General features: G+C 38.9%; 1 protein-coding gene across 1 annotated transcript in view; it reads right to left on the reverse strand.

The window, feature by feature from the left end:
- The window catches only part of kcnq1.2 (potassium voltage-gated channel, KQT-like subfamily, member 1.2), a 188,859-nt gene that overhangs the window by 147,846 nt on the left and 20,851 nt on the right, over positions 1-20,162 (reverse strand). The window contains exons 4-12 of the mRNA XM_059336070.1: positions 15,786-15,912; positions 15,522-15,600; positions 15,336-15,432; positions 12,125-12,265; positions 9,238-9,348; positions 8,856-8,951; positions 7,861-8,001; positions 5,482-5,647; positions 2,144-2,170 (exon numbers count right to left, since the gene is read on the reverse strand). Coding sequence (XP_059192053.1) covers positions 2,144-2,170; positions 5,482-5,647; positions 7,861-8,001; positions 8,856-8,951; positions 9,238-9,348; positions 12,125-12,265; positions 15,336-15,432; positions 15,522-15,600; positions 15,786-15,912 — 985 coding nt within the window. The remainder of the gene's footprint in view (positions 1-2,143; positions 2,171-5,481; positions 5,648-7,860; positions 8,002-8,855; positions 8,952-9,237; positions 9,349-12,124; positions 12,266-15,335; positions 15,433-15,521; positions 15,601-15,785; positions 15,913-20,162) is intronic.

Below are 20,162 nucleotides of genomic sequence, written 5' to 3' on the forward strand. Positions count from 1 at the left end.
AGAAAGGAATAAAAGTTTTAATAAACACCTTTTATGTCAGTGGGTTACTTTATGATAATAAAAGGCTGAAGTCCTGAATCAACATGATGCAAAGGGGAGGTTTTCAAATGGATGCAAAAGGCCTACATGTACACTACTGGTCAAAAGTTTTAGAACACACCAACTTTTCCAGAATTGAATTGAAAATGATGCAGTTTAATGTCTCAGTGTACTCTGAAATTACTGCACATTTGCAACATTTAAAATTCTTTATTGAGCATGATAGTGTTTTGAAAGTAAAAAAAAGATTCAAAATCACATTTTATGTTGGACTAAAGGACTAAAAAAAGACACAAAATGACCAAAAAAAGACACCAAAAGACACAAAATTACTAAAAAAAAGACACAAAATGACCAAAAAAAGACACAAAATGACTTACAAAGACATGAAAAGAATTCAAAAATGGACAAAATAGCCCAAGACTCCATAGAGTTAAGTTGTTAACCCACTTCTTGTTCCCTGAAAAAAGGCCTACTTGTATAATTCTGAAATGTATGTTATATTTTACCTTTTTTTATTTACCTCTGGCCGTTCACCACTTACCTTTGTACCCTTTCAAGCTGTTGATTTGACTTGAACTGCTTGATTTTCAATAAAAAACTGGAAAATTGGGGTGTTCTAAAACTTTTGACCGGTAGTGTATATGCAAAGAAAGTCAGTATTTTTAGAGTGGGAAAAGGTATTTGAGTTACAATTTTTTAAAGCTTTTGTTTGAGGAAAGAGAAATTGCAGTGCTCCCGTTCAACAGTGCAGCTGGCTGGCTGCTGGCATGGCTAAAAACAACAGCAAAGAACAACATGTGTAGCGGGGTCTTGACCTGCAGTCAGACTGTCAGCGTCTGAGTTTGACAAGTCTCTCCACCAAACCACCAGGCCTCCATTGTGATAAAGAATGGAGAGGCAGATCTGTATGAATGACCAGTCCAATTCAAGCAAAAATCCATTCAACCTCTCTCGTATTCCATCATCGAGTTTGTTTAACATTGTCCAATCCGGAAGCGGGGAGAGAGCGATTGAGAGAGACAGCGAAGGAGGGAAAGGGAGAGGAGGAGGAGGGTAACCAGAGCTAACAACTTTCGCCTTAACTATCTGACTTATCGGCTACACAAACAGGATAAGGGTTTATTAACAATATGTAGTTTTATCTGGCCCATCAGTGCAAACGTGTTTGGCCGGGAGAGTGTGAGCCAAAGGCAGGAGAGAGAGAGAGAGAGAGAGAGAGAGAGAGAGAGAGAGAGAGAGAGAGAGAGAGAGAGAGAGAGAAAGAGAGAAAGAGAATAAGTGCAGAGAAAAAAAGACAGTGAGATAGAGGTACAGAAAGAGAGCGAGAGGGTGCTCCATTGAGAGATTCTCACAGACAGGGAGGTGGGTGGGGCCAGACAGATAAGTGGAGCGATAAGCCGGACACTGACTAAATCAAACAATGACCAGTTTATTTCTGACCACTGGAGCTCCACAATGGCTGCTTATCAACTCCACAAAACCCCCTCCCTCTCTCCCTCTCTCTGGTGTCCCAGTCTAGGTCCCCACGGTCCCCTAGGCCCCTGTCCATTCCTGGTTAGGCCAGCCCCGTTCCTCACCCGTGGTGTTGGCAGAGCACCCAGTAAAGAAAACAGGCCAGGTCAACCCAGGACCAGTGTCTGAGTCTCTCTGCTTGGCTCTGGTTTGGTCCGGTTGGGGACAAAGGCCCAGCCAGCCAGAGAGTCTAATTAAAATACTGTCTGGGCCACATTAAAAAGGCAGGCTAGCTAATGATTAACACAGAGGACTTTTTAATAGAAGAAAAAGAAGTACTTAACAAGTGAAAAGGGCTACTGGTTAGACAGTGCAGTGAACACATATAGACAGTGCAGTGAACACATATACACTATATACTTAACTCTGTGTGTTTTCAGTTTTCTCAAAAAATGGCCGTTATATGAAAGTGTCTTAAGTTGTGATTTCCTTCTGTTGGATTTAAGTTGCTTTAATATACAAGATTATGGAATGGAAACTTGAGAAGGTAACGTGAGGCTGTACTCAAATATTTGTTGACATCATTTCTGTAACAAGATATCATGTTATCCCTGGAAATATCATGTATTGCACCTCAGTTGTGACTCACCTGTTTGTCTGAACATTCTGGCGATTCCTGTAAAGAAAGGAGGAAATATTGTTAATATGACACTGCAACACACACACCAATGACACATTCTTCCAACTTGCATAATCAACAATCTCTATCAGTTTCTGCTCTGGAACACAACATCATTTCTGATGCACAATCATTTCCTGGGCCAGAAACAATATACACATGTATTTTGAAAGAAACATAACATATCCAAACTATACAGTAACTTTACTAACTGCCACTTTTAAACTTGAAATAATACAGCTGTTGACTGTGGCCAACCACTTCCCTTGAGTGTGTTAATTTGTATAATCAATATTTTTGTGATAATAATGTGTCAAATGACAATGTGGCAAGGTGAAGAGGGTTTTTTGTGATGAACATACAGAGAATTATCACCTGAATCTGCAGCTCTCTTTTCAGCTGTCCAGCCCACAACTTTCCGTGATTTGATTCACTCTGACTGCCCTAAAATGCAATTTTTTGCCACCACATGCAGCTATATTCAGTCTATAAAAGTACACTACCTGCTCAGCATAACAAAGCTGACAAGTTTGTAACTTGTAGCTGGTGAACATAGTGGAGCATAAAGAGCCAGATATGTCCCGAAGGCATTGATAGAGACCAAAAACAGAGCAAAAAGAGAGTGAACATTGGACTTAAATTCACCAGGTGGACAAAAACATGATTAATGCTGCTACTGTAAATAACGGCTGAATGTGTAGATAAGCAACTGTTTGCCAACACATCAATTTAAAATGTGTTGTTGTTACTGCGAGTTTAGAGAGGAAGAGATAACACCACAACCAGCTGTAAAAACAGCTCAAGAGAAAAAGCATAGAGGACATTGTCTAACTGCATTGCCATTAAGCCTAAATTACTCCACGGAGAACCTCAATTAAACCAGTTTGCATTAAGGAAAACTATTTAATAAAGCAAAAATCAAATGCATGTTGAAACAGGGATGGTTAAACAATAAATTAAAAAAACAAGGAGCTCTGGTGTAGACAGTTGACATTGCAGATGTCTGTTTTATGGCTCGATCTGAAGCAGAGATCGTACGGTCTCATGCTGCTTCAACTCCACACGTTATCATTAGTGACAGCAGGCTGCAGGCTGCAGGCTTCTTTACGTGGCTTTATGTCATCCAAAGCCTGGCCAATTTCTTTTTCCACTCCATAGTCTCAGCATGTGTGCTTATTTATTGATCATACAAGCAAAATATAATGTCAAATTACTTAAACATACAATCTGCATGTTGACAGGTTATTTTGTTGCTAGTTAATATGTTATAAATACTGGATGAAATGCAGTATCTAACTGGTTTGACATTAATCTTGATTAGATTGCTTTTTCCACATAAGACATGTGTTTTGCTTCATTATCTGAGATCCACCCAATTAGGCAGGAAACTAAACTACATTTCCCCTCATAAGTGGTTGCTCTTCCAGTGATGGCCTGCCTTTATGTCAAGTTTATGTCACTCCAGCTTCTTTTATGATGGCACGCTTTGACAGGAAAAACTCATAAAGCGCATTTATTAACCTGGGTCTGGGTCAATTCATTTGGCGGGGATGGCTTTTAACAGGGGAAGTTAAACTGCCGCCCCCTTAACCAGCTGGCCATTGATCATATACTGCATGCATAGGCCTGCATTTAAAAACAAAAACACTATAGTTATGTGCAAGTGCTGGGGACAATAAGGACTCATGATTACTAGGATTCTGAATGATCAGAAACCATTCATCCATGATTGTCAAAAAGAAAACAAGGAAATATGACTTGGCTTTGGCACGACTGCAGAAATATTGTCAATCTGCAAGAAGTATAATAAGAAATTCCAACTTGTAACCTTGACAAGCCCGTTTAAAAAAAAAACTTTTTTCCACTTAAACTCACTGTGAGTGTCTGTGGCCAGCAAAGGGGACAAGTGAAGCAGTAAAGAGCTTGTAACCATGACCTCTAATCACCACTGAGACTCTAATGGCTTCCATCTGGCCTACTGAAGACACCTGGCAGCCATCTTGGGTCTAAGGGGATCAGAATAGGCAAGGGCCTCTGTTTACTGTGTGAAAATGAGAAATCAGCACATAACAAACTCGTCCCATAATGTTTAAGGGTCTCCACTGTTATATAAAACTGAGAAAAAAAAACAAATTGCAGTCTTTTGCCAAAGATTTGCTCTAAAAACCACATTCTGTAATTACTCTGTATTTCAAGTATGACCAACAATGACAATGTGATAATACTTTAAATCCCACTAAGAGTCTATAGCCATGCTAAGGGCTCTGTGAGGCTGTACTTAGGTCTGTTTATACACCAATATGCTTTACAGAGTCTGTCCTATAGTGGACATATATAATCCCTACCTTCTGTCGCTGCCAGATTTGCTGACACATGTATCGGGACTTACCAATGTATAGCTCCGCAAAGAATTACCTAATGACATGACTGAGTTTGTATGATATAACAGCAGGCCCAGTAGTGAGCATCTAACAGAGCACATACAGTGTGAATACGTGTGGTGACCTCACTAGCCTAAATGTGTAAAAAAAGTGTATTATAAGATTTGATAAACTGGAAACAAAATTATGACAGGGGGGTCTGATTTAAGTGTATTCTCCAGTATTTATTTTTAGTATGAGAAATACTTGCCAAGGCAAGTACAAGCTGACAGCTAATATTTCTAAAGCAACCGCCATAAAAAATGTAATTCATCATTGGGTTGTTTTGGCTATTAAAATGCCCTAAACGCAAAAACACATCAAACTTTTACTGATATAATTGATTTCCAAGGCAGCATGACATCATTTTACAGCCCTTAACATGCATTATTTCATCAAACAAAAGTGAATTAAAGAGGAACAGAAAGCTGGTTTCATTACAGCAGTAATCCACTTCGTCAAATGTCCTCCACATGACACAGGCTTCGCTGCCAGCTGGCCTGAAACTGCATTAAAACGGCAAAGATAGCTTCACAATTGTATTCAATGCACTTCAAAAACACCTTCACAGAACATGGATTTCTGAGGTGTCAAGTTCTGAATAAAAATTCTGTTATGAAGAGGTCCAAAATGAAGTCAATTTCATCAAGTAGTAATAAAACGGGGCTCAGTGCTTTCATGTGTAATCTTGGCGTATTGACTTGACTTGGACTCAGTGGCAATTTATACAGTAGAGGTTGGCAGATTTTCTTTTAAAAAAAAACATGCAGTAGAGTTTGTGGACCTCAGACTGATAAAAATAGTGTGTGACAAAAAGACTTTATTGATTTTAGCTTGCCCACTGTAGATCACTATAACTTACGAGCAGTGCTCTCTCCTGTATATTACCTTCAACTGCGCCTCTTGGCTCTTCCAGGAAAAATGAGACATCTTTCTTCTCCTCGGAGTCATCGATGTGATCGTAGGTGATCTGGGGGATCGATACCGCCCTCTCCGAGGCCACACCCATGGCGCCATTCCCTCTGGACTTCAACCTCCTCTTGTTCCCCTTTTTCTGACAGACAGAGGAATCAGTTCAGTGGAAGTGTAGTAAGGGATATCATGATCATCCCTTACAGTGATGGAATGATCTCAAGAGAAAACATGTGATTCATTTTCCTGATATATATGAGATGATGTCACAGTCAAAAGGGACTTTTGATCCGTTCCTTTGCACTTTTCTTCTGAAAATGAATCTAATAAAGCTGATTATTATAACAAAGCCAATATAATATATAAATGACCAACACCTGCATCAGATCAGTCCATCAATCTTACAATCCATTTTACCCTCACTGGGGCAAAATGAAACAGTTCAAACTGTAATAAACCAGCAAAACCTTTTAATATAGACTGGAGACAAAGCAGGCCCTTTCATAACCTAAAACAGACCTATTCACTTTGCTAATGCATGAAATTACTTGGTTTTCTTTTTGGGTTTATTTTGGTCGGGTTGTGTTGCTCTGCAGTTGGCTCGCTTCCAACGCTTTGTTGAATACAATAAGTCTTACTGTAAATAACTGGTACCCCTTCATGCACATCAAGATTGTAACACTATATATTGATTTATAGTGCATAGAGCATTACAGTAAGCTTGAATACATTTTAGATGGTTTAAATCGTCCAGGAACGTGTTCTTTAAACTGGGAGTGAACCGCTATTTCAGCCAAGTGTTTAATTACCATGCATTGCCAAAAACACTGGAATACCAAAAAACGTTATTTTCTTTTAGTACCTGAATTAGTCCACATTGTTGTTATACCTCATCATCTTACCAAATGCTGTGCTCACATCCTGCTGACATCAGCAGTTCATGTTTAATCTCAGTTGCTTTGAGCTCATAGCTATGTGCTGAGTGAGTCAGTGAGTTTCTGAGGCCTTAAATAGTGCCTCCAGTCCAATCTTTAGACCCACTGACCCAAACCAACGTCATGGACGTGGCCTTTATGGAAACTCAATTATTTGGACTCAGTGGATCAGACTTTGGCATTGACAAGTGGCCAGCAGTTCAGTCCAAATACCCGAGATTTGAATGACTCATTAGCGCAGAGAGTGAGAGAGGGAGGTGGTGGTGGGTGTCGTAAGACTAAAAGAGAAAGAGAAAAAAAAAAGAGAATGGAGAGAGAAAGATGGAAGGGCATGAATAAACTGTAACAAATGCTGCGTTTAAGAAACTGATAGTTAGATATAAAGAGGGAAGGGGGGGAAAGGCACTGTGAATGAGAAATACATAGACAAGGCAGCAAAAGAAAATGAGAGAAACAGGAAGAGCAGGGAATATATAGAAAGAGTGAAATAAAGTCAGTTTAACAGAGAAGAAACAGGAGAGCAATCTTGAAAGAAAGAGAAAGGGGAGCGAGAGGAGAGCCAGCACAGAAAGTCACATGCTGAAAACAGAAAAGAGCGGAAGCAGCCTTCATTCTCCCCAATACATGTGGGTTCAATGCTACACAAAGATTTTTTTGTTGTTGTTCTACTAGACAAAGGTTTACTCCCATGAGAAAGGCGGCGGTGACATCATCTCAACTGACTGAGTCTTTGTCCGGCGGAGACAAAGGCCTCGAGTCATCCTGGTGGAGTCAGGCCTCGGGGGGAGGGGGTGGGGCTTCTGTGTGTATGTGTATTTGTGTGTGTTGTGTGTCCTTCCGCGTGTGTGTACGTTTGTGGGAACTTAACTTGCCCTTTTATGCTTTATGGCCTAGGCACAACATAGCTAATATTGTTGTGAAAGGTGAACGGCACAAGAAGACAATATGGTGTGGGCCGGACGTATGCAAATCAGCCCTGCAGTATCACAGGCTGACGGTTTTTCTGACAACGCTCTTTTGTTGACTTCCTGATGTTTCAGACCTCAGGTTCAAATGATTATTTCAAATGTCTTTTTAAAAAGAAAATGTTCTTCTTATAAATGAGTAATGTATGTATATTTCAATTTAAAAATGAGACATCTTTAACCAGAAACGAACCAAGTTTTTTTTTGCTTTTTTTGGACAGATCAAAGCAAAGAGACATATTAAACAGTGGAATAGAAAAAAAAGAGTCAAAAAATGTCCCTAGTTGGATTCAAAGTCCAGATGTCATAGGGTTGGTGCCTTAGACCGAAACATCAGAGACATGCTTTGCATTTTGTGAATACAGAATGGTTTCAAAAGTAAAGACTTTTGAGAAAAGTATATTCCTAATCAAGCTGAACTGAAAACTGTACAAACAGTCTAACTGGATAATTACCGATATGTTTAGTTTCCTGATGTGTGGGCTGAACGTCTCAGGTTCCACTGTGGTGACTCTAACCTCTGGAGTTAGAACATACATTTTCCATGTCGCAGCACAGCCGTTTGGTTTCTCTGCGGCATAGCACCTCCAAAGTGTCTGATGGGGAAAGGTCAAAGCACAGAATTAGTGTTAGTCATTGACTTGATCCACACAACCTGACAGAAGTTTCCTATTTTCCTCACATCTGCAAGTTAACACTTAGAACCAACTAAAGGAGGATGCCACAGATTCAGCAATATTAGCCACAAATTCAGTGACATGGGTAAATTGCTAAACATGTACTACTAATAAAATAATAATACATTTTATTTGTAATGCACTTTACATTAAAGGAAATCTCAAAGTGCTGATTAAAAGCATAATAGTCTAATTATAAAATTATTTAAAAAAATGATAAAGCAGCTAAAAACAGAAGAAAAAGTATACATATATACATACATACATACAAAATCTAAAAACTGGACTGGACTGATCATTTTTAGGCTTTTTTTAAATGGAAAAGAAGCATGATCATTTTGTTACCTTTAAAATAATGCTTCACAATAAAATTTGAAAAGAGTATTTTATTCTATCAACGTGTAGCACTTTGAATTGCACTAACTCCAGAAAAGGTGCTGCACAAGTAAAGTTAGACTGAGTCATTTCATTTTTATCAAACAAAAATGTACCTATACTATTATTCCAAAAATAATGGAGTTGTTTCTGCAGTATTCTGTCCTGCAGATTTAGGTGTCTTTATGTCACAGGAGTCCTGACCATCTGTGATTGTGTCTCATTGTGTTCAGGGTAATTGTAATCCTTGTAATGGTTAGCTTTTGGCACAACACAGCTGCTTGCTTGTCTACAATTACACTCTTGGCAAAGGGTACAGCTCACCTTTTCTGGAGGAAAGTGCACGTTTGCTTTAATTTTCCAAAGCTGACATGCATGCATTTGATGCTACAATGTACCTGGATGAGGCAGGCTGCAGCAGGAATCTGTCTGTTGAAGTGTTTCTGTCTCTGCTTCTGTTGGACTTTCAGGGCAAATCCTGAGCCCAAGATACCCTGATCAGAGAGAATTAGGTTGCATGAAAATGTCTCACATTAAAGTTTTAACATTTAGAGTTGAGGAAATGGTGATGCAGAATCTCAAAAAAATACATGGAATGTCTTTCTTATTATATCCATTAATTTACTCTAAAAAAAAAAAAAAAGGAAAGAGACATAAATATTCCACTTGTGTTTCATGACAGACAGCAATGGTGAAAAAACAGGAGCCAACCAAGTTGTAACAAGATTTGGACTAAATGAAAAAGGTATTTCATATAATTCAAATTAAAATGATAATTACAGCAGGCAAAGCAAAGAAGGAGATGGCGAACACACTGAAGCAGGAGGCAATGGCCTTGCCTATCCACGTTTGAGGAATTTTGTCTCCGTAGCCGATCGTGGTGACAGTCACCTAAAGACAGAGAGTGGATACATCTATTAAGATAATCATAAGCAGATTGTAGAACATATGTGTGAATCTGCCCTTCACTGATGAAAGGCTTCATCATTTAGGGCCGATGTGACTACAGCTAAATTAAAGAGGTGGGAATCTAGAGGGTGATGTTGTTTTTATCTCTCTTTTATCCTTTCCTTCACCCCGGATGAATCTCACTGATGATATAAGAATAAATATTTCCCCTTACACTACCGGTCAAAAGTTTTAGAACACCCCAATTTTTCCAGTTTTTTATTGAAAATCAAGCTTGTTTTTTATTGAAAATCGAGCAAATCAACAGCTTGAAAGGGTACAAAGGTAAGTGGTGAACTGCCAGAGGTAAATTAAAAAAGGTAAAATATAACGTACATTTCAGAATTATACAAATAGGCCTTTTTTCAGGGAACAGGAAGTGGGTTAACAACTTAACTCTATGGAGTCTTGGGCTATTTTGTCCATTTTTGAATTCTTTTCATGTCTTTGTAAGTCATTTTGTGCCTTTTTTAGTCATTTTGTGTCTTTTTTTAGTCATTTTGTCTTTTTTTTGTCATTTTGTGTCTTTTTTTAGTCCTTTAGTCCAACATAAAATGTGATTTTGAATCTTTTTTTTACTTTCAAAACACTATCATGCTCAATAAAGAATTTTAAATGTTGCAAATGTGCATTCATTTCAGAGTACACTGAGACATTAAACTGCATCATTTTCAATTACATTCTGGAAAAGTTGGTGTGTTCTAAAACTTTTGACCAGTAGTGTACATGTTAAACATTATAATTGTGCACTAAAAAAAAAACTTTATTCAGAGAGATTTCAAATGTCCTTCTCATTAATAACAAACTGCTGACGTGATGGAAGTGTTCAGCTCTCTAAGCATCACCACAGCAGTCTATAACAGGAGTTAGACAATAAAGAGAAAGTTCATCAGCCGTTCTGGCCCTGCTCCACAACTGTCAGCGATGGCCGGGGCATTTGAGGCTCTTTGCTCCTCAAAGGGAATAAGATTCCCAACCACTAATCCTCAGTGAGTGTAGGAATTTGCCAGGGTGAGGGGGGGAAAACAAATACCTCTTGCATTTGCATGTACACCCACTCTGAAAGCCGAGCCAATTCTGACACATTCAGAACACACTTGGCTTACTCCGGGTGTCTATGGAGTATCGCCGCGTGAGCCGGCGTTGTGCGCTAACACAAAGCGGCTGATGTAAGGTGAGATACTTAAAAGGGCTTTGGGAGTAAAAAAAGAAGGAGCAAGGGCAGGAAGGGTGGGTGGGTGTATGTTGGGGGGCAGGCGGTGTGGTGGGGGATTTAATCCCTCAACCACAAATCCGATGACTAAACAATGTCCTCCTGACCATCAGAGTGGAATGGTCTACTCAAAAACACCCCTCGCATTCAGAATGTAGGCTGTGTGGCAAAACCTCCTCACGTCTACACAAAGGTCACAGACCTGCTCTTTGAATATCTCTAAGTGTGAACGTGCATGTTTATCTGCATGCATATGAAGTGTATGTGTGATTACACCCAATTCAACATGTACATAAGCACCACAGCTACAAAATTGCATGTATCAGCTTTCATTTTCCTCATTTTCTCTTTCACGCTGTGACCTGGTTGACGTTAGAAAGGTTGTTAAAATCAAACAGCCATTACCTAACCACCAGTATTTGGCAAACGAAGAAGAGAGGCAGGGAAGGTAAGGGTGGGAGAGAGAGAGAGAGAGAGAGAGGAGGGATATGAATCATGGCATTGGCTTGTCCTCCAGCTGTGCCCTGCACCTGCACATCCGAAAGTGGAAATCATGCCAAGAGAAGGAATACTCTGTGGGGGAGCTTAGCATTCCCCAATCAGTGCAATCTCATTTCAATAAGCGCACACACACAAACACTCACAAACCTGAAGAAACCTATTGTAACAGCATATCATGACTCTCAAGTTTACAATCAGAGAAAAACAAAAAGGTGCAAATCCCCGACTGTGATTCTTTTCGCGACATTGTGAGCAGAGCAACACAAATAACAGCTTTTCTTCAACTTTCCATAGAGCAGTGAGAAGCGCTGTGACCTCTCTAACCCTCGTTACATAAAAAGGTAGTAATCCCACAATTAAAGTTTTAATTAAGGGAACTGACACTTTATATTGGTGCTCTAAAAGTTCTTTGAGGCAAAGAGCCCAGAGGTGAATGGTTTATTACCGTCTCTTTGTGGCACGCTGATCCCCTGCACAAGGCTGCCATAGGTTTCTCATTACTCTGCGCTTTCAATTCAAATGTTTAATTAACTACTCTGGAAACCTGAGCCTCCATACAGAGGGAACTGAGCTAAACCAGCTCTACGCACGAAAAACATCAACACACCTGCATCTGTGTGGAGTGTTGCAGTAATGCTTGCATGCTAAACGAAGAACGGATGAGGAAAATAAAAACACAAGGAGCTTAATAATTGGTCTATCCAGGGTGGCCAGCAATCTCCATTTCCCCAGTTCAGAATCCACTTGAGAGTCCATTGTGCAGATTTTTTGTTACAGCTCTTTATAGAGAAGAATCTTTTTTAATTTACATGTTATGTGGCCTTTCAAGTATGTAAGCTATGTTGGCAAATTGAAGTAGCATTCAAGGATCCAGTAATATATGCATTGCAAAAACTAAATTAAACTAAATTTGGAAAACATACTCATGTTAATATGCAGAGAGAAGTACCAAAACATCAGTGAAGGAGCGTGCTTCATCAACACAATGTATTTGTATGCCCTTACCACGCCCCACCACAGGGCATCTGCGTAGCTGGAGAAGCCCGTCTTGCCCTCCTCATCCACAGCATCCTTCTCCGCCAAGTAGACAAAGTAGGAGGAAAAGATCAGGCCCAGGAAGCCGATGTACAGCGTGGTGATCAGCTCCTGAAAAACACACCCAAAGAAGATACCATGAATATATTTTTTCTTGATATGTATCCGGGTTATGAGACTTTGCTGTTCCCCTCTTGCTCGGGCCTCCTGGACTCAATCTCTGGCCCTTTTCATATGAGCGGACAATTGGGGACATTTTGTTGGAACGACATGTTTTTGTGCACATTTTCTTTTTACGTTAACGATTAAGTGGTGGTGGCTGGCTGTCTGTTGCTTCTGTTTTGTTTTATCTGTTTGTTTACTTTTATTTTATTTCTATTTTTCTCTGTTGGGTTTTTTATATGTTTCTTGTACTGTATGTGTCTGTATATATACACTACTGGTCAAAAGTTTTACAACACCCCAACTTTTCCAGAATTTAATTGAAAATGATGCAGTTTAATGTCTCAGTGTACTCTGAAATGAATGCACATTTGCAACATTTAAAATTCTTTATTGAGCATGATAGTGTTTTGAAAGTAAAAAAAAAGATTCAAAATCACATTTTATGTTGGACTAAAGGACTAAAAAAAACACAAAATGACAAAAAAAGACACCAAAAGACACAAAATGACTTACAAAGACATGAAAAGAATTCAAAAATGGACAAAATAGCCCAAGACTCCATAGAGTTAAGTTGTTAACCCACTTCTTGTTCCCTGAAAAAGGCCTACTTGTATAATTCTGAAATGTACATTATTTTTCAGTTTTGGTTAAGCTTACCTTTTTTTATTTACCTCTGGCAGTTCACCACTTACCTTTGTACCCTTTCAAGCTGTTCATTTGACTTGAACTGCTTGAATTTCAATAAAAAACTGGAAAAATTGGGGTGTTCTAAAACTTTTGACCGGTAGTGTATATTTGCCAAAACTTTGAATAAATAAAATTTACAAAAAAAAAAGAAGATACCATGAAAGAATGTTAAACATGTGAAGAGAGCCTGGTTGGTGACAGTGCACATCAGCACTACTTCACACAATATTTATGTTTCAAATGACATGCTGTAAGCTGCTGCTGACTGACACCAACCTTTCTCCTACCGTATATAGTAAGAGCGTCAGGTTGCCATTAGAGTACCTTACATGTATATCTCATTCAAAAACAGTCTGGTGTCTCTGCCATCATGATTCAGTGATTTTGTCGATTGTTCTTGTTGCACACTGTCATTGTAAACTCTGGTGTGTGTGTATACAGTACAGGCCAAAAGTTTGGACACACCTTCTCATTCAATGCGTTTCCTTTATTTTCATGACTATTTACATTGTAGATTCATCAAAACCATTAATGAACACATGTGGAATTATGTACTTAACAAAAAAGTGTGAAATAACTGAAAACATGTCTTATATTCTAGTAAGCAAAGGGTGGCTACTTTGAGGAATCTAAAATACAAGACATGTTTTCAGTTATTTCACACTTTTTTGTTAAGTACATAATTCCATATGTGTTCATTCATAGTTTTGATGCCTTCAGTGAGAATCTACAATGTAAATAGTCATGAAAATAAAGAAAACACATTGAATGAGAAGGTGTGTCCAAACTTTTGGCCTGTACTGTATCTGAGCTGGTGTTCTGTTTTTTGTTTCTATTGTTTTGTTTTGTTGTTTTTCCTCCTTTTTGACCTTCCTGTGGGTTTCATAATGTATAATGTATGAAAACTAAGAAATCTATTGCAAAAAAAAGGTGTCTGGTTAGTTTATCCCTGAATGATTGTACTTGATTGTGCTAACTTGTAGCCTCATTATGCTGGAGGCATGAGTTTGACTCAGTTAGACTTAACATCTTCCTCACTTTTATGACTGCTCTCAGGCCTCGCTTAAGAACTTATAGTGTTCTCGTCATTAAGTGCCCTGTTGAGAGAAGTCTCGTGTCAGCAAGGTCACCCACCACCTTCTGCATAGCAGGAAGGATAAACGGGGTGTGGTGGCTATTACAGCCGACTACTATACAATGGTCTAAAATCAGTCAGGCCTGTGGCATCAAACAAGCCATTAGTATTAGTCTTTTACAGGGTCAGCCCCAGAACGTTGAAGTGCTTTATCAACTAATTGAGCACATAAATGCAAAAGTAAATGTGAGAGGTTTGAGTTTCTAAATCTTCATCTAAATCTAAGCCTTGTTAGAGAGCTGCACATCCATTCAGATGGATGCAAAAAAAGAAGCATGAATATTATATATTCAAATTTAGATTTTTGATACATAAAAGAAGTGTTTTCGGGGCGATACTTATGCAAATAAACAATTATGAAGTGGGACTCATCATTCAGCACACCTGGGTAGGAGCAAATTTGGATGGTTTGTACACTCAATAGAAAATACAAGAAAAATGTTGCTGCACGAGGCACAATGTGAATTTTATTACAAATACACAAGTAAAATAGGTCAAAATACGCCAAGCACTTTAGTACTGGAATGCTTTTCTGAGCACACATCCTTGCGTGCTTGGGCTGTTCCTTTCAACCAACTTATTGACACTGCTAAATACATTTACACTAAGCAGAGCACATCATTTGATAAAGTGGTCACCTGACAACAGGGAGATGGCAGCAAATCATGTTCGGCTCATCTTGGACTCATCTTACATTTATTTTCCTGACCTTTGCATGCATGCCTCACTGCTCAGTCCTGTTCTTCTCATGCATCAAAGAGACTTGAATGTCAGGTTTGACTATAACCAAAGAACACGGTCTACTTCAGGGATTAAGAAAAGAACATTACATCCTCTGATTTCATTGTGTATCAGCCTAATAAAATGCTAACAAGTGCAGCAGAATCAGATGGAAAAAGGGGAAGACAACCTCTTTTTTCTTCTCCTTATAAAGCCAGGTCTGCTGTGGCTTATTTGTGCACATGTGTGCATGCAATTCTGACATTTGATTTGCTGTCATAAGCAGTAAATTATAGCAGAAAGGCAGAGTCACCCCCTAACCTTATAAGAACCTGAAGTTAAGTGATGTAACAGGAGTAATGCCATTTTTTGTTCTTCTAATCTGTCTGATATGTGGTAAAAAAGACAAATAAAAAAGTTTTATTTTTAAAACAGGGAATGCTTGTAGCATTACCTTGGCTATTTTTAACTTACCTGTCGATGAATAAAGACTACAGATCCCAGGAGCCTCCATGTTCCTCCCTGTCGATCCACATGTAGCATTCGCAGGATTTGGAGGAAACGGATGCCCCTGAAACATGCAAAAACACCTCGTTATCACCATTACACTCCTTTATGTATGAGTAAATAGTAAAAATGCAGAATAACAAGTCACTCTACCTGATGGCAGATGTGGCAAAGACTTGGCCATTGGACCCTACACCGAGCACAATGATTGAGGCAATGACCACTATCAAATCTGGGAGATGGATAAAGTAAAAAATATAAGAAAATCAAATCAGGATTAGAATCATTTCAGTTTGAATTAAACATTGCAGTATAATAAAGCCTTACATTGCTTCAATGATCTAAGCTGTTGATCTACAAGAACAATACATGACATCCGTTGTATTTAATGGATACAAAGGAAAATGCCAGGTGCACCTATGATTGATATGGGCTTCCTGATAAAGCGGAGGCGTCCTTTGATGCCTGCATATTTGCTGCGACAGCCTGCCGACCACAGCCGGACCACATATTCTGAGCCAAAGAACAGCACCAGCACAATCTCCTGTGAAGCACAATGCAAACACAGAGCAAGGGTTACATTAATTCATCGGTAGGTACAGCAACAATAACTTGTAAAGCACATACAGGACGAGTGGATGTGGAAGTAGATAAGGTATCATTTCTAAAAGCATTGATAACACTGTGCCATGCATTAAGACTAATCTAAAAGCAGTAATCAAGCCATTATAATCAATCAACAAGATATGACATGAATGGGTAATGACAGGTGTGTGAGACGGAGACACCGAGGTGGTCTTGTAGCACCAAGACCACCTCAGCCACCCACGGGGGAAAGATGGAGGGTGATAACAAGGCTGATGACAGCTCATATTGAGACAGGGTCAATGGCTAAGTGATTGAAGCCAAAGGATGAAATGCCATCACGCCGCTGCCTAGCAGATAAGAAAGCTAAATAATGCACTTGAGTGTGAGACTTTGTTATAATAAACATTTCTGCTGCACTTTAATAGTATAATTATGAAAAAATGAGGGCTTGTTTTTGAGTTATAATCATATTCACCTGCATATAAGTTGTTCCAACATGTGCCATTGTGCATTTGTTTTTCCATTATGTGCATGCATGTGAGCCTGTGTGACCTAATTAAGCCTGTATGATGGAGATCGTTTTCCTGGCCACCATGTATGCATAATATTTAGCCACCATACTGTCTGTTAAAACCTATAAGGCCATGTGGGTGGTCATCTCGCTGATTGCTTGAACTGGCTGCTCCCTGACCACCCTTGTATGAAACTTAATACCATGAGCCCTGCTGCAATAACACAGCACCACAGAACCCCCAAAACAATGACCTGTCAATCAAAGCAGACTCTATTTTGGCTGGCAAAAGTGTCAGCACAGAGAGAAAATGCACTGATGTGTACATTTAATGATACTTTTGCAACAATAGTGTGTGAAAATCAACTTTTTTTTAACCTAAAGCCTCCATCAGGGTTATCATAGTGATGGGGCAGACAGATGGGGGGATCCCTTTTGCTGCTCTCTTAATTTTTAGCTTGCCCATTTGCATTAATTAACCATGTTTACAGCTTTGCGCTTCAGTCGTCTGGCCTGGGATTCCTATACCCCTCATTCATCGCCATGAATTGCTCATTTTCTGTCATTGAGTTAAAGACAAAGCGAGAGGAAGATAAAGAGGCAGAATTGAAGACAGAGACAGTCAGCAATGGTTCAGTAGATCTCTATAACATAGCCTGATAATCAGACTGAATTACCATTTGGATTCACTTTATTCATTCAGATTTGAATCGCTGAACAAATCGGAGATGTGGGCCGGCATTCAGAGGTCTGGGACCAAGATAGCTAGAACATCCATTGCAGTTGAACTTGACCAGCCAGCCATAGCCTTATTGTTTGTGCAGGAAAGTAACAGACTGTGTTTCAAGTCCCTGCTGCTGTGTCTCTATATTTTACTGTATAATCCATAGACATAGACAAAAGTCATAATCACAATTATTTTGGTCAAAATTGAGATCATGATTATTTAACACATCCAGTCATCGACTTTGCAAACATCATGCATTTCTTTTAATTTACAAAATTGAACTGTTACAGAAATAGAAATCAACTGGCAAACATAATTTAAAAAAAAGAAAATAAATAAGAAACAATATGTTGTAAGTGCACTTTCACAACCTACTGGAAACTATTTATTATATATACAACATATATAATTAATAAATACAAAGAAATGTGGCACAATAATTCATCTGTCCTGATTATCTTGTTGTTGTCATAATAATTGGAATCCAAAATCATGAAATTGCCCATCACTGCCGAAAGTGCAATGCTGCTTTAATATCAAACTTTATTAATTTTGCTAACAGAAGAGGTCATATCAGCACAAATTTTAAACAAAATTTGGAAAAACAAGGTGGGAACTTTTGATTGTTGCTGCCTATATACAAAACTTCAGGTGTTCCCCTATAGTTGGGGGTTAATGTCATTCAGAGTATGTTTTCTAGAAAATAAAAACAAAGAGTCAAAACATCACACCAATGCCAGCTCAGAATGGCTTCAGGATCCCAATTCATCGAGTTTAGCAATTATGACATCTGGGTAACATTTGAAAGTCAAAGGATTGCATGAATTTGGGGAATTTGAAGGGATTAGTCATAATAATTCTATGAAATGGGTCACCCAGATGTTGGGGAGTTTTTGTATGTGTATCAGAAACTGGCAGCTACGTGTTTACTGAAAACAGCCGCCTGTTCGCGCAGTGCTAATCTCGTCAAACCAGACGAGGATGAAGCTCATTCAAAGACCTGCTTGGGAATTACAGTATCAGATGAAAATGTGATTAGATTGTTTCATATGTGTGCCCCACTACAAGGGAGGTGCACACACACACACACACATACACACACACACAAACAGAGTCACTAATTACATTACAATCTAGAATCACTTTTACAAAGCTTTGCAACTTGTGGATTGAACATAATACAAAGTAATACCATTTCTACTAATGTTGGATTCCGCATAATAATTGCAATCATATTTAAACTGCATACCCTTTTGTAGATGTGAGTTATTCAATAAATCAGAATCAAAGATATTAGAAAACAGTTTTTTTTTTTGTTTTTCAAATTTGTAAAATGATCACATCTCAGTTATCTACTCCAACCAACCAGTTTAGTCCCTTCCAGTTTAGAAGCAGTTGTGGTCCATTAAAATCTGTATAAACAGATACTTGCACATTAATGCAGAATATGTAGGCAACGTGACCAAGTGTTCTTCTTTCCGTTTGAATTATATTAGTAGAGTAGTTCTAACTAATTAAGCTGCTTTGGTTGAATGCAGGTAAACACTTAATGTGAAGTGCAAAAAAGGCAAAGAACACTGACTGAAATGCAACTTCAGATCCCACTGCTATCATCTGATGATAATTTAGCTTTTTATCAGCTTAGCTAACCTGTTTTAACTGGCTACTGGCGAATTAATCCGGTTGTAGAATCAAAACCAAAAACCAAAACAGTGTCAGAAGAGGAAGTCTTGGCCTGGTTATCTGTTATCCGGATATACCCACTGGCAACACCGGAACCACAGATATACTGGCTGCTGTCACCAGAGGCTAAATTGTCATCAGACTAATAGCTGGTGGTTTCCCAGATTGGGTCATTTTAAGTGTTGGATTACTGTTATGAAAACTGTTGTGTATTTCACTTTATGTGTTTACTAGATTAATTACTGTACTGTAGTCTCTTTGGGGACTTGATGGTGATGATTTGTTAGGGACACACTGTATAGTTGTGTAATATGTATTATATTTTGTAAAAGGGAACAAAATGAGGAAGACCTGGGCAGAAGAGAGAACAAAGAGGAGATCCATGTGTGTGTGTACTATATGAATGCTTCTGTGCCTCCTGCCCAGCCGGGCCAGCTTTACTTTGGCAGCTGCCCTGAAGGCCAAATATCCTCAAGGACTAATGTCCCCTTTGCCATCCAAAACAAGCAGCCTGTGATTCACAGATGTCAGCTAGCCCTGAACTTTCTAAGTTTAGCTACTACCACCACTACACGCCAGCACCATGACACCATTTACACGGCTCCACCCCCTCAAATACACACACAGAAGATAAGGCATTATCTTATCTCACAATTAATATTGAACCAAAACCATGCATTACAAATACACATGCATACACGCACAGCCAGGTGTGCAAATACACAGGGTTTGACAAATCAAATTTGAGAAGAAATAACAGTAACTTTGTGTGCAGAATTTTTTTTATTGCTCGTTATATCTTTATGAGGTTGATTACTGCTGATCCCTGAAGTAATAAAGCAACAGAAAAAAGGTGGAGGGGCAGAAAGAGAGAGAGAAAGAGAGCTGGAGATAATGATAGAGAGTATTTGGCTCTTCTTGGGCAAAAATAAATGAATAACTGTGATAGTAGGTCTTCAAAGGACACTGGCCAAAAGTTTACAGAACACAGTGTCCACTCTGTCCTCTGTTTGCCCCCAGGACTCAGGAGGTGGTACATGTGTGTGTTATTGTGAGTGTGTGTCCGTCCATGTTTGTGTGTGTGCAGCCTTTGTGTAAACTGTGCGTGCGTACGCAGTAGCTACATGTGTATTTATATTCACAGTGTGCTGGCAAAAGACAAATGATGCAAACTCTTTGTAGAGTTTCCAAACAGCAGCCTTAATGTTCTCTACCTGTTGTAAGCCCTGGATTTATTGCATCACTTAGCAGCCTTAATAGCCTAATAAGCCACAAAAAAGCCAAT

Source organism: Centropristis striata, chromosome 6 (assembly GCF_030273125.1).
Source record: "Centropristis striata isolate RG_2023a ecotype Rhode Island chromosome 6, C.striata_1.0, whole genome shotgun sequence".
In the NCBI taxonomy this organism is placed as follows: Eukaryota; Metazoa; Chordata; class Actinopteri; order Perciformes; family Serranidae; genus Centropristis; species Centropristis striata.